The 19,599-nt window shown below is 41.2% G+C and overlaps 2 protein-coding genes across 2 annotated transcripts; both read left to right on the top strand.

The window, feature by feature from the left end:
• Positions 1 to 3,532: 3,532 nt before the first annotated feature.
• On the top strand, positions 3,533 to 4,600 carry LOC133232399 (keratin-associated protein 4-9-like). The gene has a single exon (XM_061391757.1). It carries the CDS (start codon positions 3,533 to 3,535, stop codon positions 4,130 to 4,132), a length of 600 nt encoding a protein of 199 aa, XP_061247741.1. The 3' UTR covers positions 4,133 to 4,600.
• Positions 4,601 to 17,220: 12,620 nt separating this feature from the next.
• LOC133231613 (keratin-associated protein 4-7-like) lies at positions 17,221 to 18,262 on the top strand. Its single transcript, XM_061389975.1, has one exon. It carries the CDS (start codon positions 17,238 to 17,240, stop codon positions 17,865 to 17,867), a length of 630 nt encoding a protein of 209 aa, XP_061245959.1. The 5' UTR covers positions 17,221 to 17,237; the 3' UTR covers positions 17,868 to 18,262.
• The last annotated feature ends 1,337 nt before the right edge of the window (positions 18,263 to 19,599 follow it).

Raw genomic sequence — 19,599 nt, 5'->3', positions numbered from 1 at the left:
GGCCCTGCATGACATGGCTCATAGCTTCATTGAGTTATGCAAGCCCCTTCACCATGACAAGGCTGTGACCCATGAAGATATCAGTATATTTTATATATATTTACATTATATGTCACTATATATATTACATATATAGTAAAAACTACTTGATTAAAGCCAACAAATTGATCAATTGATGATACCAATACATGGAACAGGCTAAATAAGCCACATTATGTCCAGAGAATGGGCTACTTTGTGGCTGAGAATGGAATGAAGAATATCTGAACATACTACTATAAAGTAATCTCTGGGATAAATTGTTAAATGAGAAAAAGCAACTTGGAGTCAAGTGTGTATATTATATAACCATTTATCCAAGAAACAAAGGAGCTACAGATATGCAAAAATGTTTTTGAAATAGCAATAAGAAGGAAAACTTTAAATTATAAAAATGACTATCTATGGGGAGCAAGGGAATGCATGGAGGGATTAGGAATAACTTCTTTGGATAAGCCTGGCTTTGTGGAATTTACTTTGGAGCCACACATACTTTGTGTAATTACACAAACAAATTTAGAAAGTGATTCCTAGAAATGCAAAGAAAACACTGGTGATGTGCTCCATTCCATGCATGTTGATGATGATATATGGTCCAAGTGTTCACCTCAGGTATTTACCGTCCAGCTGGAGACAGACATTTAGGTATAGTCCGATGTGCAAAATTCTAGTGTTGCAAATGTAATCAAGTAGAATGGAGGAGCAGATGATTTTTCTTTAAATATGTCAAGGAAAACCATAAGAAGAGACTTCTAAGCTGGAACTCAAATGAAAAATAAAAAAATACTGAGTTGTTATAGGAAAAGGAACATTCTAAGGAGCTATAACAGCATAATCAAAGGTGTGGAATTAGTGTTATTTATACTTCATAGACTGGCTTCCACAGTGGCTCAACAGGTAAAGAAACTGCCTGCCAATGCAGGAGACACAAGAGATGTAGTTCAGTCCCTGATCAGGAAGATCCCCTGGAGAAGGAAATGGCAACCCAGTCCAGTATTCTTGCCTGAAGGATCCCAGGAACACAGGAGCCTGGTGGGCTACAGTCCATGGGGTCACAAAGAGTTGGACAAGACTGAGTGCTCATGCACACATACACATACTTTATAGACTATTTAGATTATAGGCTTTGCAACCTTAATTCATTCTTATGTGGACTCTTAGAGAATAGCAAGTACCTCATGGGGTCTTTGATAAGAAAAACCAAGGTAATAAATACAAAGCATTCAGCAGAATATTGGGCACATGGCAAGCACTTACAAATAGTAGCCATCTATATTATCTCATTTTTTTGGAAAGTATGTAATGCTTGTATTTATTTTTGGCATTATTCTGGCCTTTTAATAGATGATATATTATTGGAAAGAAAGAAATAACAAATATAAAACATATAATTTTAAGGCAAAAATAACATTTTAAGATTTAAGAGTACTCAGAGAACTGTTTAAGCTAAGGCAAAAGATCTATGACTATTGTGAAAAAGAAACATTAGTTCCAATATATTGGCTGGAAGGTTTTCCCAGGATATTTTTTATTATAATATTTTATTGGAGTATGGTTGATTTACGTTATGTTAGTTTCTATTGTACAGCAAAGTAAGCCAGTTACACATACACTTATGAAAGTGAAAGTAAAATTCACTCAGTTGTGTCCAACTCTTTGCAACCCCTTGGACTATACAGTCCATGGAATTCCCCAGGCCAGAATACAGGAGTGGGTAGCCATTCCCTTCACCAGGGGATCTTCCCAACCCAGGGATTGAACCCATGTCTCCTGCATTGCAGGTGGTTTCTTTACCAGCTGAGCCAGTAGGGAAGACCAAGAATACTGGAGTGGGTAGCCTGTCTCTTCTCCAGCGAATCTTCCTGACCCAGGTATCGAACCAGGGTCTCCTGCATTGCAGATGGATTCTTTACCAACTGAGCTATCAGGGAAGCCCACACATACACGCATATCCACTCTTTTTTAGATGCTGTTTCCTTACAGGTACTACAGAGTATTGAGTAAAGTTTCCTGTCCTATTCAGTTCAGTTCAGTTCAGTTCAGGTGCTGAGTCGTGCTCGACTCTTTGCAACCCCATGAATCGCAGCACACCAGGCCTCCCTGTCCATCACCAACTCCCAGAGTTCACTCAGACTCACGTCCATCGAGTCAGTGATGCCATCCAGCCATCTCATCCTCTGTTGTCCCCTTCTCCTCCTGCCCCCAATCCCTCCCAGCATCAGAGTCTTTTCCAAAGAGTCAACTCTTCGAATGAGGTGGCTAAAGTACTGGAGTTTCAGCTTTAGCATCATTCCTTCCATTCAGTAGGTTCTCTTTATGTTAGTTATCTATATACAGTAGTGTATATACAACAATCCCAATTTCCCAATTAATCCTTGTTTTAAACACATAATGCTTGTTTTGGAAACTCATGCTTTGGTGTTTTGAGTACTTGTCAAAATCTTGCCTTTTAACATATTTGACTGTCTGTAGGATAATGACCATGGAGAAGAAAATGGCAACCTACTCCAGTATTCTTTCCTGAAAAATCCTATGGACAGAGGAGCCTGGAGGGCTACAGTCTGAAGGGTCACAAAGAGTTGAACATGACTGAGCGACTAAGCTTGAGCAGGAGGATAAAAAGCAAGGCTTGCCTATTTATAGCCTCTTTAAGCAGAATGACTTGAATTCAAATTTTTGAAAGAGTACAAGAAAAAGATGCTTTAAATGAAACCTTCTATATAATGCAGAATTCATTGCATATGTTAGTTTATGAAGATAGGTCAAACCCACTCATTTTTAGCACACTATAGGGAAAAGTTCTTAGCACTGAAAAGGAAAAATTAAAAGCTAACTCTTGGGGTAGTCATTACAATGAGACTGGAAGTCTTTTGTAACCCCCTGACTCTCTAATCAGCCAGGAAACACATCCTAGTCTTCTCTCCTTGTACAAAAGTGTGTCAGTAAGCCTACCTCCCCACCACAGTCTCCCCACACTGTACACAAAACCCCAACAAGAGTCTTTCCTCTTATTTCCTTATCAGCACTCTGCCTGTCAGTAGCATGCGTTATTTCCACTTTGACATGAAAAGAGACAGGGCCATTCTCAAAGTAGTATCATGGAGTTATACACAAAGAAGGAAAAAGTGACACATAAAATTTCAGTAATAGAATATCACATGATATTTCCAACTTAGAAGACACATTAGAGGAAGAAAAACAAAGTGGTTACACATGGCTTAACAAGATTCAGTGAATCATAACAATAGAAAAAAGGAAATGATGCCTTAGATATTGATGCTTTCACATAATTAACCTCATAAACACAATTATGAACTTAGTAGTAATGTTAATTGATTATCCAGAAGGAAAAATAACAAGGAAAAAGCATTGCTCATGGTAAGACCAGTTAAACTCAGAGTATAAAAAGAGACAGGAGTAAGGAAACAGTCAAAAACAAGAAGCCACCCTCTTGCAAGCCCACTCGTGGAACTCCACTCCTTCCATTGACACCATGGTCAGCTCCTGTTGTGGCTCCGTCTGCTCTGACCAGAGCTGTGGCCGAAGTCCCTGCCTGGAGACCTGCTGCCGGCCCAGCTGCTGCCAGACCACCTGCTGCAGGACCACCTGCTGCCGCCCCAGCTGTGGTGTGTCCAGCTGCTGCCGCCCGGTCTGCTGCCAGCCCACCTGCCCTCGCCCCACCTGCTGCATCTCTAGCTGCTACCGCCCCTCCTGCTGTGTTTCCAGCTGTGGTTCCAGCTGCTGCAGGCCCCAGTGCTGCCAGCCTGTGTGCTGCCAGCCCACCTGCTCTCGCCCCGCCTGCTGCATCTCTAGCTGCTGCCGCCCCTCCTGCTGTGGGTCCAGCTGCGGTTCCAGCTGCTGCAGGCCTACCTGCTGCATCTCCAGCTGCTGCAGGCCCCGGTGCTGCCAGTCTGTGTGCTGCCAGCCCACCTGCTCCCGCATCTCCAGCTGCTGCCGCCCCTCTTGCTGTGGCTCCAGCTGCTGCCTGCGCCCAGTGTGTGGCCGGGTCTCCTGCCACACCACTTGCTATCGCCCCACCTGTGTCATCTCCACCTGTCCCCGCCCCGTGTGCTGTCCTTCTTCTTGCTGCTAAGCCCGCCACCCTGTGACCACTGTCTCTGTTTACCTCTGTCCCCACTAATGCAGACCCTTCTTCTGTGCTGATCATTAGGACAGGGGCTGGGGCTGATGTTGCTGAACTGATTTGGGTCTCATGATTTTAATGAGCCCACCACAGGTCCACTATCTCTGTGAGCACATTCTGGCGTCAGTCCAAATTCTACTTGTTTGGACCTCTCCCCTTCATCCAAGTGTGAATTTGTTTGTATTAGTAACATACCAACTCTTGTGTTGATCAATTCGCTTCAAATTCTCCTTCTTAACTTTTGGCCTTCAAGTCATCAAGCAGCTAAAATTCAATTTCAATATTTCTGCATTATGAATTTTTATAGTTGCTCTCTTAATGGCTCCAGTGAAAATTTTCCTTTATCATTTTTATTCCCCAAATTTTCCTAAGTTGTAACTCTATGCCGAAAATAAACTATCACTTTCCTATATGAAACTTGTAGTGTGATGATACATTTCTTTGAGATTTTTTGTGCATTCTGGACAACTGTATTTTACCTACACTTGTAGAATAGATAACATGGCTTTGTTAATTTCACAATAGAGGTTAAGCTTCCTAGTCACAGCTCAGGTCTCATTGTAAGTCTCCTTAGTTCTTAGACAAAATAGATATTCTCAGGAATTCATGAATAAAAATCAAAGAAATGATACCTTCTGCAAAATCTGGAAATAATTAATGCTCTATGGGACCTCTTTTTCATACTGTCTACCTGTGAAATCAGTTAATAATTGTAAGAATAATGGAACTGAATGTTTGTAGCTGGGAGAAAACACAATGAAAGATTAAAGGTGATATGTTAGAAATTAAAAGAAAGGACAGATGTAAAAGCCAGAAGTTTCAGTAAAGTCGAAGTCAAAGTGTTAGTCGCTAAGCCGTGTCTGTCTCTGTGCAACCCCATGGACTGTAGCCTGCCTGCCTTCTATTAGTCCATGGAATTCTCCAGGCAAGAATACTGGAGTGGGTTGCCATTCCCTTCTCCAGGGGATCTTCTTACCCAGTGACTGAAACCTGGTCTCCCGCTTTGCTGGCAGACTTTTTACCACCTGAGCCACAGTTCAGTTCAGTTCAGTTCAGTCACTCAGTCATGTCCGACTCTTTGCGACCCCGTGAACTGCAGCACGCCAGGCCTCCCTGTCCATCACTAACTCCCGGAGTTCACTCAAACTCATGTCCATCGAGTCGGTGATGCCATCCAGCCATCTCATCCTCTGTCGTCCCCTTCTCCTCCTGCCCCCAATCCCTCCCAGCATCAGGGTCTTTTCCAATGAGTCAGCTCTTCATACTGGAGTTTCAGCTTTAGCATCATTCCTTCCAAAGAAATCCCAGGGCTGATCTACTTCAGAGTGGACTGGTTGGACCTCCTTGCAGTCCAAGGGACTCTCAAGAGTCTTCTCCAACACCACAGTTCAAAAGCATCAATTCTTCGGTGCTCAGCCTTCTTCACAGTCCAACTCTCACATCCATACATGACCACTGGAAAAATCATAGCCTTGACTAGATGGACCTTTGTTGGCAAAGTAATGTCTCTGCTTTTCAATATGCTATCTAGGTTGGTCATAACTTTCCTTCCAAGGAGTAAGCGTCTTTTAATTTCATGGCTGCAATCACCATCTGCAGTGATTTTGGAGCCCCCAAAAATAAAGTCTGACACTGTTTCCACTGTTTCCCCATCTATTTCCCATGAAGCGATGCGACCAGATGCCATGATCTTCGTTTTCTGAATGTTGAGCTTTAAGCCAACTTTTTCACTCTCCACTTTCACTTTCATCAACATGCTTTTTAGTTCCTCTTCACTTTCTGCCATAAGGGTGGTGTCATCTGCATATCTGAGGTTATTGATATTTCTCCCGGCAATCTTGATTCCAGCTTGTGTTTCTTCCAGTCCAGCGTTCCTCATGATGTACTCTGCATATAAGTTAAATAAACAGGGTGACAATATACAGCCTTGATGAACTCCTTTTCCTATTTGGAACCAGTCTGTTGTTCCATGTCCAGTTCTAACTGTTGCTTCCTGACCTGCACACAAATTTCTCAAGAGGCAGATCAGGTGGTCTAGTATTCCCATCTCTTTCAGAATTTTCCACAGCTTATTGTGATCCACACAGTCAAAGGCTTTGGCATAGTCAATAAAGCAGAAATAGATGTTGTTCTGGAACTCTCTTGCTTTTTCCATGATCCAGCGGATGTTGGCAATTTGATCTCTTGTTCCTCTGCGTTTTCTAAAACCAGCTTGAACATCAGGAAGTTCACGGTTCACGTATTGCTGAAGCCTGGCTTGGAGAATTTTGAGCATTACTTTACTAGCGTGTGAGATGAGTGCGGTAGTTTGTGCGGTAGTTTAAGCATTCTTTGGCATTGATTTTCAAGCCCAAAGGAAACTTTCATTGGCAGCATAGAAATCGACTCTCATCTCCTGCAGCTAGAGGGTAGATCAAGCTAAGGATCAAGCCTAGTTCAGTTCAGTTCAGTCTCTCAGGCATGCCCAACTCTTTGCGACCCCATGGACTGCAGCATGCCAGTCTTCCCTTTCCATCACCAACTCCGTAGCTTACTCAAACTCATGTCCATCGAGTTGGTGATGCCATCCAACCATCTCATCCTCTGTCATCCCCTTCTCTCCCCAGCACCAGGGTCTTTTCAGATGAGTCAGTTCTTCACATCAGGTGGCCAAATATAGAAGTTTCAACTTCAGCATCAGTCCTTCCAATGAAAATTCAGGACTGATTTCCTTTAGGATGGACTGGTTGCATCTCCTGTAGTACTGGAAAAACCATAGCCTTGACTAGATGGACTTTAGTTGGCAAAGTAATGTCTCTGCTTTTTAATATGCTGTCTAGTTTGGTCATAACTTTTCTTCCAAGAAGCAAGCGTCATTTAATTTCCTGGCTGCAGTCACCATCTGTAGTGATTTTGGAGCCCCAAAACTAAAGTCTGTCACTGTTTCCATTGTTTCCCTATCTATTTACCATAAAGTGATGGGACTGGATGCCATGATCTTCGTTTTCTGAATGCTGAGCTTTAAGCCAACTTTTTCACTCTCCTCTTTCACTTTCATCAAGAGGCTCTTTAGTTCTTCTTCACTTTCTGCCATAAAGGTGGTGTCATCTGCACATCTGAGGTTATTGATATTTCTCCTGGGGATCTTGATTCCAGCTTGTGCTTCTTCCAGCCCAGCATTTCTCATGATGTACTCTGCATATAAGTTAAATAAGCAGACAGAGGGCAGACAAACTGAAATCACAATTACAGAAAACTGGTGAATCTGACCACATGGACCACAGCCTTGTCTAACTCAATGAAACTAAGCCATGTTGTGTGGGGCCACCCAAGATGGATGGGTCATGGAGGAGAGGTCTGACAGAATGTGGTCCACTGGAGAAGGAAATGGCAAGCCACTTCAGTATTCTTGCCTTGAGAACCCCATGAACAGTATGACTAGAGTTGCTACAACATAATTTGTCCAGAAAATGGCTGAACTTGCTAATGAGAGACTATATTCCCAAAAGATACGCAGGACTCTGACTGCTTCATAGTTAGTGGTGTTCTTTTTCCATCAGGAAGCACATATTGTCTGGTTGTCTTTCTTTTTGTGATATTAGCTGCTGTGGGTGATTATTGCCTAGAACCCCTTCTTCATTAGCCACAACAAAAACATCATTTTGCAGTTCTATTATTCCTCTGCCATGTATTACCTAGAATAATTCCATAAAGAGAAAATTCCCCTCATCAGTGTTTGGTTATCTTGAGGAATAGTATCTGCAGAAAAGGCAAAATAAATGCTTGAGTCTTTCTCTTTATTTAGCAGGGTACCTCCTTCAAAAGAAACCAAAGAGTTTTTTAAAATTCCCACCAATATGGACTTATGGATTTCAATACACTTGACGGTGTATCAATCCATTCCAGCTCACATGGATGTTCAAATAAGCAACTTCCAACTGGCCTTGGGTTTTTGTGAATGAATCTGGTAGTCCTCAAGGACTTCCTTGCTTTTTAATATAACAAGATATTCCAAATTCATTTGTATATTTCTTTCCCTAGACTTTTAATCACTCCTTTCTCCAAGGAGTCCTATTGCTTTCAGAGGGAAACACTGTTTGAGACCATAAATTGAAATATGAGAATGCTCATTACCCCTAAAGCATTTTCTATCAGCCTTTTCAGTGTTTACAACTAGAAGACATAAATATAAAGGCAGATCATGTTATGAGTTTCTACTGAGAACTACGGGGTTTTTACTTAACTTCAGATACCTTTACCTACAAATCTCATTTCTACCAGTGCCCCAAATACCTCAGTGACACCAGTGTAATAACTCACTTTGTTTATTCCTCAATGTTTGCATACCAGTTCAGAATAATATCACCAACATTAAAACCAATGTTTTTAATTGTTACTGAAAATAAACTTAAGATTGCTTTTTAGCCTTTAAAACAATCTTGGAACTGTTCCTGTCCCTGAAGTTATACCTCAATATATAGTTACGTTCCTTTGTTGCTGTTGTTATTTTAACAATTCTGAGAAATTTTTGAAAATTTGTTTTTTATAATTTTGCAAAATATTTGCATAGGTTCAAAGTCAAAGCTACAGAACAGGATGTATTCAATGAGATTTAGCTTTTATCCTTTGTCTTCTCTACCCTATTCCCTCCACCCTTTATGGTCAAGATTTTTTTTTTAACATAAGTATTTTTATTTTTATTTTTTTTTACTTTACAATATTGTATTGGTTTTGCCATACATCAGCATGAATCCGCCATGGGTGTACACATGTTCCCCATCCTGAACCCCCTTCTCACCTCCCTCCCCATACCATCCCTCTGGGTCAAGATTTTTTTAAATTATGAGTAATACTGCCATTACTTTTTTTTCAGCCTTGTTAACATACAATTGACATACAAAACCTACATATACTTAAAATGTACAATTTGCTGTTTTATATGTGCATACTCATGAAATCAACACTACCATCAAGATAAAGCACACCCATACTCTCTTTTGTGGGTGTGCTTCTCTCCCATCGCCTGCACATGGGCAACTGCCATTCTGGTCACTATAAATTTATTTGCATTTTCTGGAATTTCATGTAAATGAAATTCTTCACTCTGTACTCTATCTTGCCTGGCTGTTCACTCAGCCCAATTAGACTGAGATTCATGTGGTTGTCTGTATTACTAGTTCATTTCTTTTTATTGCTGAGAAATGTGGACTTGTAACATTTTTTTATCCACTCACTTGTTGATGGACACTTGGGTTGTTTCTGGATTATTTTTTCTATCACAAATAAAGTCACCATGAATGTTTGTGAACAAGTCTTTGTACAGATCTATACTTTAAATTTCTCTTGGGTAAATACTTTGAAGTGGAAGGGTTAGGTCATATGGTAGGTGTATCTTTAACTCTTTAAGAAAGTGTCAAACTGTTTCACAAAGTGATTGTGCCATTTGATGTCCCTTCGTTGTACAACAGCTTCAATAACTTCACATTAACATCAATGTTTGCTAAGATCAGTCTTGTTAATTTTAACCATTGTAGGTGTGTGTGGGCTTCCCAGATAGCACTAGTGGTGAAGAGCCCACCTGCCAGTGCAGGAGACAGAAAAGAAGAGGGTTCAATGCCTGGGTCGTGAAGATCTCCTGGAGGAGGGCATGGCAACCCACTCCAGTATTCTTGCCCGGAAAATTCCATGGACAGAGAAACCTGGTGGGCTACAGTCCATAGGGTTATAAAGAGTTGAACATGACTGAAGAGACTTTGTATGCAGAGTGTGTATAGTGTTATTGTGATTTTAACTTGTATTTTCCTAATGGTTAATGTTGTTGTACATCTTTTCCTGGGTTTCCTTGCCTTCTGTGTATTTTCATTGGTGAATTTCAAATCTTTTGTTCATTTGGAGGTAGAGGGTTATTCATTTTCTTATTATTGAATGGTAAGAGTTCGAGTTCTTTATATGTTCTATAAACAGATTATTTGTTAGATTATGTTCTGTATTTTCTCCAAGTATTCGGCTTACCCTTTTATTGCCCAAACAGTATCCTTTGAAGAGAAAAAAAAAATTTCATTTTGATGCTGCTGCTGCTGCTAAGTCGCTTCAGTCGTGTCCAACTCTGTGCAACCCCATAGACGGCAGCCCACCAGGCTCCTCTGTCCCTGGGATTCTCCAGGCAAGAACACTGGAGTGGGTTGCCATTTCCTTCTCCACTGCATGAAAGTGAAAGTGAAGTTGCTCAGTCGCGACCAACTCGTAGCAACCCCATGGAATGCAGCCCACCAGGCTCCTCCATCCATGGGATTTTCCAGGCAAGAGTACTGGAGTGGCTTGCCATTGCCTTCTCCGTTCATTTTGATAGAGTCCAATTAATTGATTGTTCTGGGATGAAATTAAGTTACTTAATAGTTTGATCCTCTCAAGACTTACTTGTAAGCTGTGTGAAATAGTACCAGAACAGCTTTACTCCAGAAAAATTTGCCCCACTCTTGAGTCAATACCTTTCAGAGAATTCTAACCCTGATTTATGAGACTCTTCACTCTGAACCATTGGAAACATGGGACTATTTCTGGCCCAGTGTCAGCTCTAAGGATTGCTCCCTCTGCCTTTTACTGGGATGACTAGGGGTGGGGTTCTCTGCCCTTGACTAGTTTCTTCGCATGCATGCACTGATGGGTAATTAGCTCAACACTCTAGGTGGACTTACTGCGGATCTCTGGGGTTCTCTATGCAGCTCTCTCCTCTCTAGTATCCTGCCCTGCAAATTCAAGCTGTCTTTCCTCCTTCATCCCGGCTCCATCTCAAGTCAGCATAATTACCAGGCTCTATCTGATTCTCCCTCTTGGAGCGGCATCCCAGAAACTCTCTTCAAGAGATAAACTGGGGCAGTCCTAGGATCATCTTTGTTGTTTCCCCTCTCTAAGGCACCAGTGTTCTCTCTTGATTGCCAAGCCAATCCCCATCACTCCCTCTTAGCTGGAAGTGTAAGTCCCTCTTTCTTGTTTTCTCTTTCTTTATTCTTCCATTATTTTATAAAATGATGTAAGCAAATATTTTCTATATTTATTTTCTTGCTTTTTAGAGATATTGTAGAACACTACAGATATTTTATCCATTGGCTTGACCATATCTTAGCAATATATCCTTGACATTACTTCATAGTAGCATGAACAGATTCTCATCACTTTTTACCGCTGAATATCAGGTTGGTTCAAAAGTAATTACAGTTTCTGTGAATTTTAAATCATTATAACTACGCTCAAATACATCTTTATCAGGAACCATTACAATCAACTCACTTTTGCTAATGAGAAATGTTTGTTTATTCCCGTAGCATAAAAATCCATGCTTCAGGGTTCATTGAATTCTTGGAAAGCATTTTCTGCCTCCTGAAAGTTGTGGAAGCGTTTTCCCTGCAAAAACTTGTTGAGATGCTTGAAGTGGTAGTTGGTTGGCTAGACGTCAGATGAATATGGCAGATGAGGCAAAACTTCGTAGCCCAATTTGTCCATTTTTCGAGTGTTGGTTGTGTGACTTGCAGTCAATAATTGTCTTGGAGAATTGGGCCCTTTCTGTTAACCAATACCAGCTGCAAGCATTGTAGTTTTCAGTGTATCTTATTGATTTGCTGAGTATACTTCTCAGATGTAATGGTTTTGCCAGGATTTAGAAAAATGTAGTGGATCAGTTGGGCAGCAGACCACCAAACAGTGACCATGACCTTTTTTTGGTTGCAAATTTTGCTTTGGGAAGTGCATTGGAACTTCTCAGTCCAACCGCTGAGCTGGTCATCAGTGGTTGTCATATAAAGTCCGTTTTTCATCACACGTCACAATCTGATTGAAAATGGTTCATTGTTGTTGTATACAGTAAGAGAAGACAAAATGATTTTTTTGATTTTCAGTCAGCTCATGAGGTACCCACTCAAGGAGCTTTTTCATCTTTACAATTTGTTTCAAATGCCAAATGACTGTAGAATGGTTAATGTTGAGTTCTTTGGCAATTTTTTGTGTAGTTGTAAGGGGATCAGCTTCAGTGATTGCTCTCAGTTGGTCGTTGTCAACTTCTGATGGCCGGCAACCATGTTCCTCATCTTCAAGGCTCTCATCTCCTTTGCAGAACTTCTTGAATCACCACTGCACTGTATGTTTGTTAGCAGTTCCTGAGCCAAATGCATTGTTGATGTTGTGAGGTGTCTCTGCTGCTTTACACCCCATTTAAATTCCAATAAAAATATCGCTTAAATTTATTTTTTGTCTAACATCATTTCTATAGTCTAAAATAAATATAAAACAACAGCAAGTAATGTCATTAGCAAAAATCTAAGTGATAAATGTGCATTAAAATGATGCATAACATAACCACATGTATTTAAGAATGTATTCCAATATCAAACAGAAAATTTCAACAATGCAAAACTGCAATTACTTTTGTACCAACCTTAATATTATTCCATAATGGGAACACACTATATGCCGGGAGCCGGCATATTGCATACTGAGTGCATATTGCATATTGAGTGCAGCACTTTCCACAGCATCATCTTTCAGGATCTGGAATAGCTCAACTGGAATTCTATCACTGCCGGGAGCCAGCGTGAGGAGCTCCACCCATGACAAAGGTCATGAGGAAGGAGGCTCGGCATACGCAAAGGCGGGATCGAGCCTCAGGAGTCCCCCTGGAAATTCTCGAGCATTTACACCCAAAACCAGAGTCTGCCTACTTTCTGCTTTGTGCTTTCACCTACACCTCTGACTTAACAGGGGGCTGTCCCCCACTACCTCTCTGAAAAAGAGTTAGCTTACAGCTCCAGTTAATAATTCCTGGGTGTGACAGTGTTTCAACCTACAAACTCCTTTGGAAATCCTCTAGCCTGCCTGAATAGGTTTTTCTGGCCACATGTGATTGCTCAGAGCCTCCCAACTGTGAGAGGCGTGAGATGTTCTAAACTGTCTAAATACAGATTCCTTAGAGCAGTTAAAAGATTGATTAGAAATTGTATTGGTGAAGGATTTTCACTTTTTGGGCCAATGTTTGCTGCTAAGTTTCCATATCCCTTACCTGCTGTGTCCCTGGCAGTGTATTGATTAATATAATTGGTGTAAATAGTAGCTTTAATGTTTGTAACCTGGGACCCTTGAGTTAATTCTTTTTCTTGTTATAGCCCACCACACCTTTGCTCTGTAGGAATGCAACTTTATCTAATGCTTTTGGAGGGTGGCGCTTGACTTATCACCTTTAGAGAAAAATAAGTTTTCTGAAGAAAGGATCTTAAATTGTTAACAGGCCTCCGGGCCAGAAGATGATGCAGATCACCTAAGCTTTTGCGTATGATAAGTTTGCAGGAAGAAAGCCTGGCTTACTGCATGACTCTACCCCTTCCCCCATTATCCTCTATGCATAACTTTAGGTATAAAAACTACTTTGGAAAATAAAGTGCGGGCCTTGTTCACCGAAACTTGGTCTCACCATGTCGTTCTTTCTCTTACCTTCTGGCTGAATTATTCAGCCTCTTTTCTCCACTGAATTTCCTCACTGAGCTATCCTTATTTCAGCCTCTTTTCTCCACTGAATTTCCTCACTGAGCTATCCTTATTTCAGCCTCTTTTCTCCACTGAATTTCCTTACTGAGCTATCCTTATTCCATTACTCTTTATATCCTTAATTAACGTTTAATTAAGCAATTGTTTCCTGATCCTCGCCGACGCCGTCCCGCTTCGAATTCCCTGGATCCACCGGGGCTGGACCCCGGCAACTATAGTTTATTCACCAGTACCACATTGAAGGACATCAGATTTATTGTTGCTTTGTTTTTACAAATAGCACTGTTATGAATAATCTTGCATGTTTTCATATTTTTTCCTGAGTATTTTTTGGATAATTTATAGACTTGGAATAGCTGAATCAAAGAATAATGCTGCTAATTATTATCAAATCATCACAAGAAAATGATAAACAAACTTATTTCCATAGTCCTATGATCAGAGAATGTTGTCAGATCTTGAATTTTTGACAGTCTCAAGGTGAGAAGTGGTATCCTGTATAATTTCATTCCTATTATTATGAGTGAGTTTGGGCATCTTTATATGTTGAAAAAACAGTTGCATTTTATTTTCCATCAGATTTTAGGCCTTTTATCCAACTGAATCTAATTTTATAAGCACTTTATATATTAAAGCCATTAACTCTTTGTCTTTGCCATACATAGCAAGTAATTTTATTTTCAATTCATCAGTTCATTATTCATCTTTTTTTTTTTTACTTTGTTTATGGGGGATTCCTTTGTATTTCTTTTTCATTACAATTAATTGTCTTTTCACTATTAGAACGTAATTGCCAAATGTATGTGTATACAATTGAAAACTATTAAACAGAGTCCTCTTTAATGATGAGATCTTCTAGTGCTTCCATTCTCATCTTGTAAGTGACTAGTTGACTCTCTTAGAAACATCTATTGCATAAATATCTTCCTTACCACACTCATTGTAACCAACCCAGAAAGGCATTCACCTCCCACCCCTAGACTGCAACCACCACCTGTCTTCCCACTTCCTGTCTCTCCACCCACCTCTAGCTAAGTAATATTTACAAAGCTGAGATATTGGTTCACAACTTTCTCCCAACTGTATGATGATATCCACTTTCCTTTGTATAAATTCAAGATTATCTTTAAATTCTCTCACTCTATCAGTGAACATTATTTTTTTTTCTATTCTTCTACACTTACCAGCCAGACAAGTCATTTACTTCATCATAAGTCAACCTACGCCCTCATTCAATAATGTCCCCATTGTCTGCTCTTCTCTTCTCCATCCATCTAGATCATCTGTAGCATGTTAAAGGATAAGTAAATGCCCTGTGTTTTCAATAAATCCCATGGTCATTCAACTAACATTCACTCAGGGCAATTGCTGGGTATCATACCTATAAAACTGAATAAGACAGTGCCTGACCTCATAGGGGCAAACAGAAGGACTGGAAATAGACATACAAACTAGCTACAATCAAGTGTGATACTCTAGATCAGAGGCATATCTTAAAACAAAAGGAGGGAAGGACTCATTTTGAATGTGGTAGAAACCAAGAAAGACATTAGAGATGATTTTGTGTCTTGGCTGGACATTTAAGTACAAGCAAGAGTTTGCTGTGTTGACAAGGGAGAAAGCATATTTACACAAAAGAGACAGAAAGAAAATGACTTAGGAGTATAATATTCTTAACTTCTTTGAATGTTCTATGGGAGAACTACCTTCCCTGCTTACTGTGTGACTTCAATCTATCTGAGCCATATTACTTCATGTCAGAAGAATTAAGAAAATTGTGTTTACCTCACAAAGTCCTTGTGAAGTGTAAACAAGATAACAATTATAGAAGACTCAGAAAATTCCTAACATGTAGTAGGCACTCAAAAATAGTAACTATTAGTGTTATATTTCATAAAAGTATATGAATTTAAATATATAATTGGTATTTTGTTTAGTAATCACACTCTAAATAGCTGCAAACCTCATGTGTGTGTCTTATTTGTCTTATTCGAGTGTATGTGGGAAAGAAATTAAGCCTTAATCCCTTAATCTTTCATTTATATCAAGGAAAAATCTCAAATATATCTTGCTAAGAGACAATACCTCATAGTACAAAAAAATATACTTCAATAATACTCAGTTATACATAGCCCATTGCGTATGTTGACATACTAAAATATAGATTAAAAAAACTTATAATATGTAATCTTTGAGGAACATGTCAATAATAATTTAATAATGTTAAAAAGGACCCATCATGCCAAGGTGTTTTTACTATTTAGAAGTAGTGAATCACTGCACTACAACTCTTTCAAGTTGAATAGATCCAATAAAGAAAACACTTTATAGATAGAACTAATAAAGAAAGTGGCGCCAGTGGTAAAGAACCTGCCTGCCAGTGCAGGAGACGTAAGAGACATGGATTCATTCCTGGACCAGGAAGATCCCCTGTAGGAGGGCAGGGCAACCCACTCCAGTACAACACAATAAAGAAAACAGGCACTTCCTTTGGGATCTTTTAAAAAACTGAGACATTACTTTGCCAACAAAGGTCTGTCTAGTCAAGGCTATGGTTTTTCCAGTAGTCGTATATGGATGTGAGAGTTGGACTATAAAGAAAGCTGAGCGCCGAATTGATGCTTTTGAACTGTGGTGTTGGAGAAGACTCTTGAGAGTCCCTTGAACTGCAAGGAGATCCAACCAGTCCATCCTAAAGGAGATCAGGCCTGGGTGTTCATTGGAAGGACTGATGCTAAAGCTGAAACTCCCATACTTTGGCCACCTCATGTGAAGAGTTGACTCATTGAGAAGAACCCTGATGCTGGGAGGGATTGGGGGCAGGAGAAGGGGATGACAGAGGATGAGATGGTTGCTTGGCATCACCGACTTGATGAACATGAGTTTGGGTAAATTCCGGGAGCTGGTGATGGACAGGGAGGCCTGGCGTGCTGCAATTTGTGTGGTCGCAAAGAGTTGGACTGACTGAGCGACTGAACTGAACTGAACACCTTAATGAACATCCAGTAGTCCAAAGGAATCAGAGTATTCTTCATTGTACATGAGTGGTTCTCTCTCCTAATCTAAGATGGGTCTTTAATCCTATTTTCCCACCAGCATTTCATATGATTGCTCTTAACCTCTTTGACAGCAGAGGAGATTTAGTCCTCACTCTCAGCATATTATCCTGGAGTTAAATACATAAATAAAAACTTGTGAAATCCAGTAAAACAATGTCTTATAATGAGTCTACTTGAAGGACACATCAGACAAGGGAAGAAATATGGGTGCTGATTCACTTGGCTTTAACCAAATTAGATAGCTCAGAATACAAGAGGAAAAGGAAATGTGCCATTTTTAACTGTAGGAATATTTACCAGATAAACACAATTATATAATTTGCTAAAAATGAACTGATTTTCTAGTGAGATAAAAACAACAACAATAATCCTGCACATGCTCAAAGTAGTTCTCAGCAGGGTATAAAAGTGACAGATGGCAAGGAAAGATCAGACTCAAGAACCTCACTCTCCTATTAACAACAGAACCTCCACCCTCTGACACCATGGTCAGCTCCTGTTGTGGCTCCGTCTGCTCTGACCAGAGCTGTGGCCGAAGTCTCTGCCAGGAGACCTGCTGCCAGCCCAGCTGCTGCCAGACCACCTGCTGCAGGACCACCTGCTGCCGCCCCAGCTGTGGTGTGTCCAGCTGCTGCCGCCCGGTCTGCTGCCAGCCCACCTGCCCTCGCCCCACCTGCTGCATCTCTAGCTGCTACCGCCCCTCCTGCTGTGTTTCCAGCTGTGGTTCCAGCTGCTGCAGGCCTACCTGCTGTATCTCCAGCTGCTGCAGGCCCCAGTGCTGCCAGCCTGTGTGCTGCCAGCCCACCTGCCCTCGCCCCACCTGCTGCATCTCTAGCTGCTGCCGCCCCTCCTGCTGTGGGTCCAGCTGTGGTTCCAGCTGCTGCAGGCCTACCTGCTGCATCTCCAGCTGCTGCAGGCCCCGGTGCTGCCAGTCTGTGTGCTGCCAGCCCACCTGCTCCCGCATCTCCAGCTGCTGCCGCCCCTCTTGCTGTGGCTCCAGCTGCTGCCTGCGCCCAGTGTGTGGCCGGGTCTCCTGCCACACCACTTGCTATCGGCCCACCTGTGTCATCTCCACCTGCCCCCGCCCCGTGTGCTGTCCCTCCTCTTGCTGCTGAATCTCTGCTTTGAACATACAGCTTCCTCATTTCCTCCCTCCCCACAGTTGCAGAGCTTCTTTTTAAAATATGGAGGGTTCAAGAGAACTGGTCTCTTGAATTTCATAAGCAAACATCAGGCATACTGAGCCCACGTTCTAACTTCTCTCCAAACTCCCCCACTTCTAAATGTAATCACTCAGAATCTCCCAGGAAATTATATTCTCCAAACACTCCTCCCTTTTTCTTCAGCACATCTATTTTTCATGCTTAAGGAACTTGTCAAATCACTTGTGAGGCCACTGAATTTATCTCTCTGATATGGAAATCCAGTGAAGATTTTTTGGTGATTTTCTTATGTCTTTTTATTTCCATGAACCTAAATAAATGTCCTCCTACTGGCACTGAAAATTGAATCTGATTGTTACTTTCTTTCTTTGTTTTAAGTATTTACATTTTGATCCAAAGTAATTGTATTTTGCCTTCACCTGCCAAAGAGCACAAATTAATCAACCTTCAGTTCAATTCAGTTCAGTTAAGTCTCTCAGTCGTGTCTACATCTTTGTGACACCATGGACTGCAGCACGCCAGGCCTTCCTGTCCATCACCAACTCCCGGAGTTTACCCAAACTCATGTTCATTGAGTCGGTGATGCCATCCAGCCATCTCATCCTCTGTCGTCCCCTTCTCCTCCCACCCTCAGTCTTTCCCAGCATCAGAGTCTTTTCAAATGAGTCAGTCAGTTCTTCGCATCAGATGGCCAAAGGATTGGAGTTTCAACTTCAACATCAGTCCTTCCTATGAATATTCAGGACTGATTTTCTTTAGGATGGACTGCATGGATCTCCTTGCAGTCCAAGGGACTCTTGAGACTCTTCTCCAACACCACAGTTCAAAAGCATCAATTCTTTAGCACTCAGCTTTCTTTATAGTCCAACTCTCACATCCATACATGACTACTGGTAAAACCATAGCTTTGACTAGATGGAACTTTGTTGAGAAAGTAATTTTCTGCTTCTTAATATGCTGTCTAGGTTGGTCATAACTTTCCTTCCAAGGAGTAAGTGTCTTAATTTCATGGCTGCAGTCACCATCTGCAGTGATTTTGGAACCCAAACAAATAAAGTCTGACACTGTTTCCACTGCTTCCCCATCTATTTGCCATGAAGTGATGGGACCAGATGCCATGATCTTAGTTTTCTGAATGTTGAGTTATTGTTTGTTTTAATTTTATTTTATTTTTAAACTTTACATAATTGTATTAGTTTTGCCAAATATCAAAATGAATCCACCACAGGTATACATGTGTTCCCCATGCTGAACCCTCCTCCCTCCTCCCTCCCCATACCATCCCTCTGGGTCGTCCCAGTGGACTAGCCCCAAGCATCCAGTATCGTGCACTGAACCTGGACTGGCATCTGAGTTTTAAGCCAACTTTTTCATTCTCCACTTTCACTTTCATCAAGAGGTTCTTTAGTTCTTTCTTCACTTTCTGATGGTGTCATCTGCATATCTGAGGTTATTGATATTCTCCCGGCAATCTTGATTCCAGCTTGTGCTTCATCCAGCCCAGCGTTTCTCACGATGTACTCTGCACATAAGTTAAATAAGCAAGGTGATGATATACAACCTTGACATACTCCTTTTCCTACTTGGAACCAGTCTGTTGTAATACTGGAGTGGATTGCCATTCCATTCTCCAGGGGGTCTTTCTGCCCCAGGGATCAAACCCAGGTCTTCTGCACTGCGGGCA

This window comes from Bos javanicus, chromosome 19 (assembly GCF_032452875.1).
Source record: "Bos javanicus breed banteng chromosome 19, ARS-OSU_banteng_1.0, whole genome shotgun sequence".
Lineage (NCBI taxonomy): Eukaryota > Metazoa > Chordata > Mammalia > Artiodactyla > Bovidae > Bos > Bos javanicus.
Note: the sequence above shows the minus strand (reverse complement) of the source record. Positions and strands in the feature narration are given on the sequence as shown.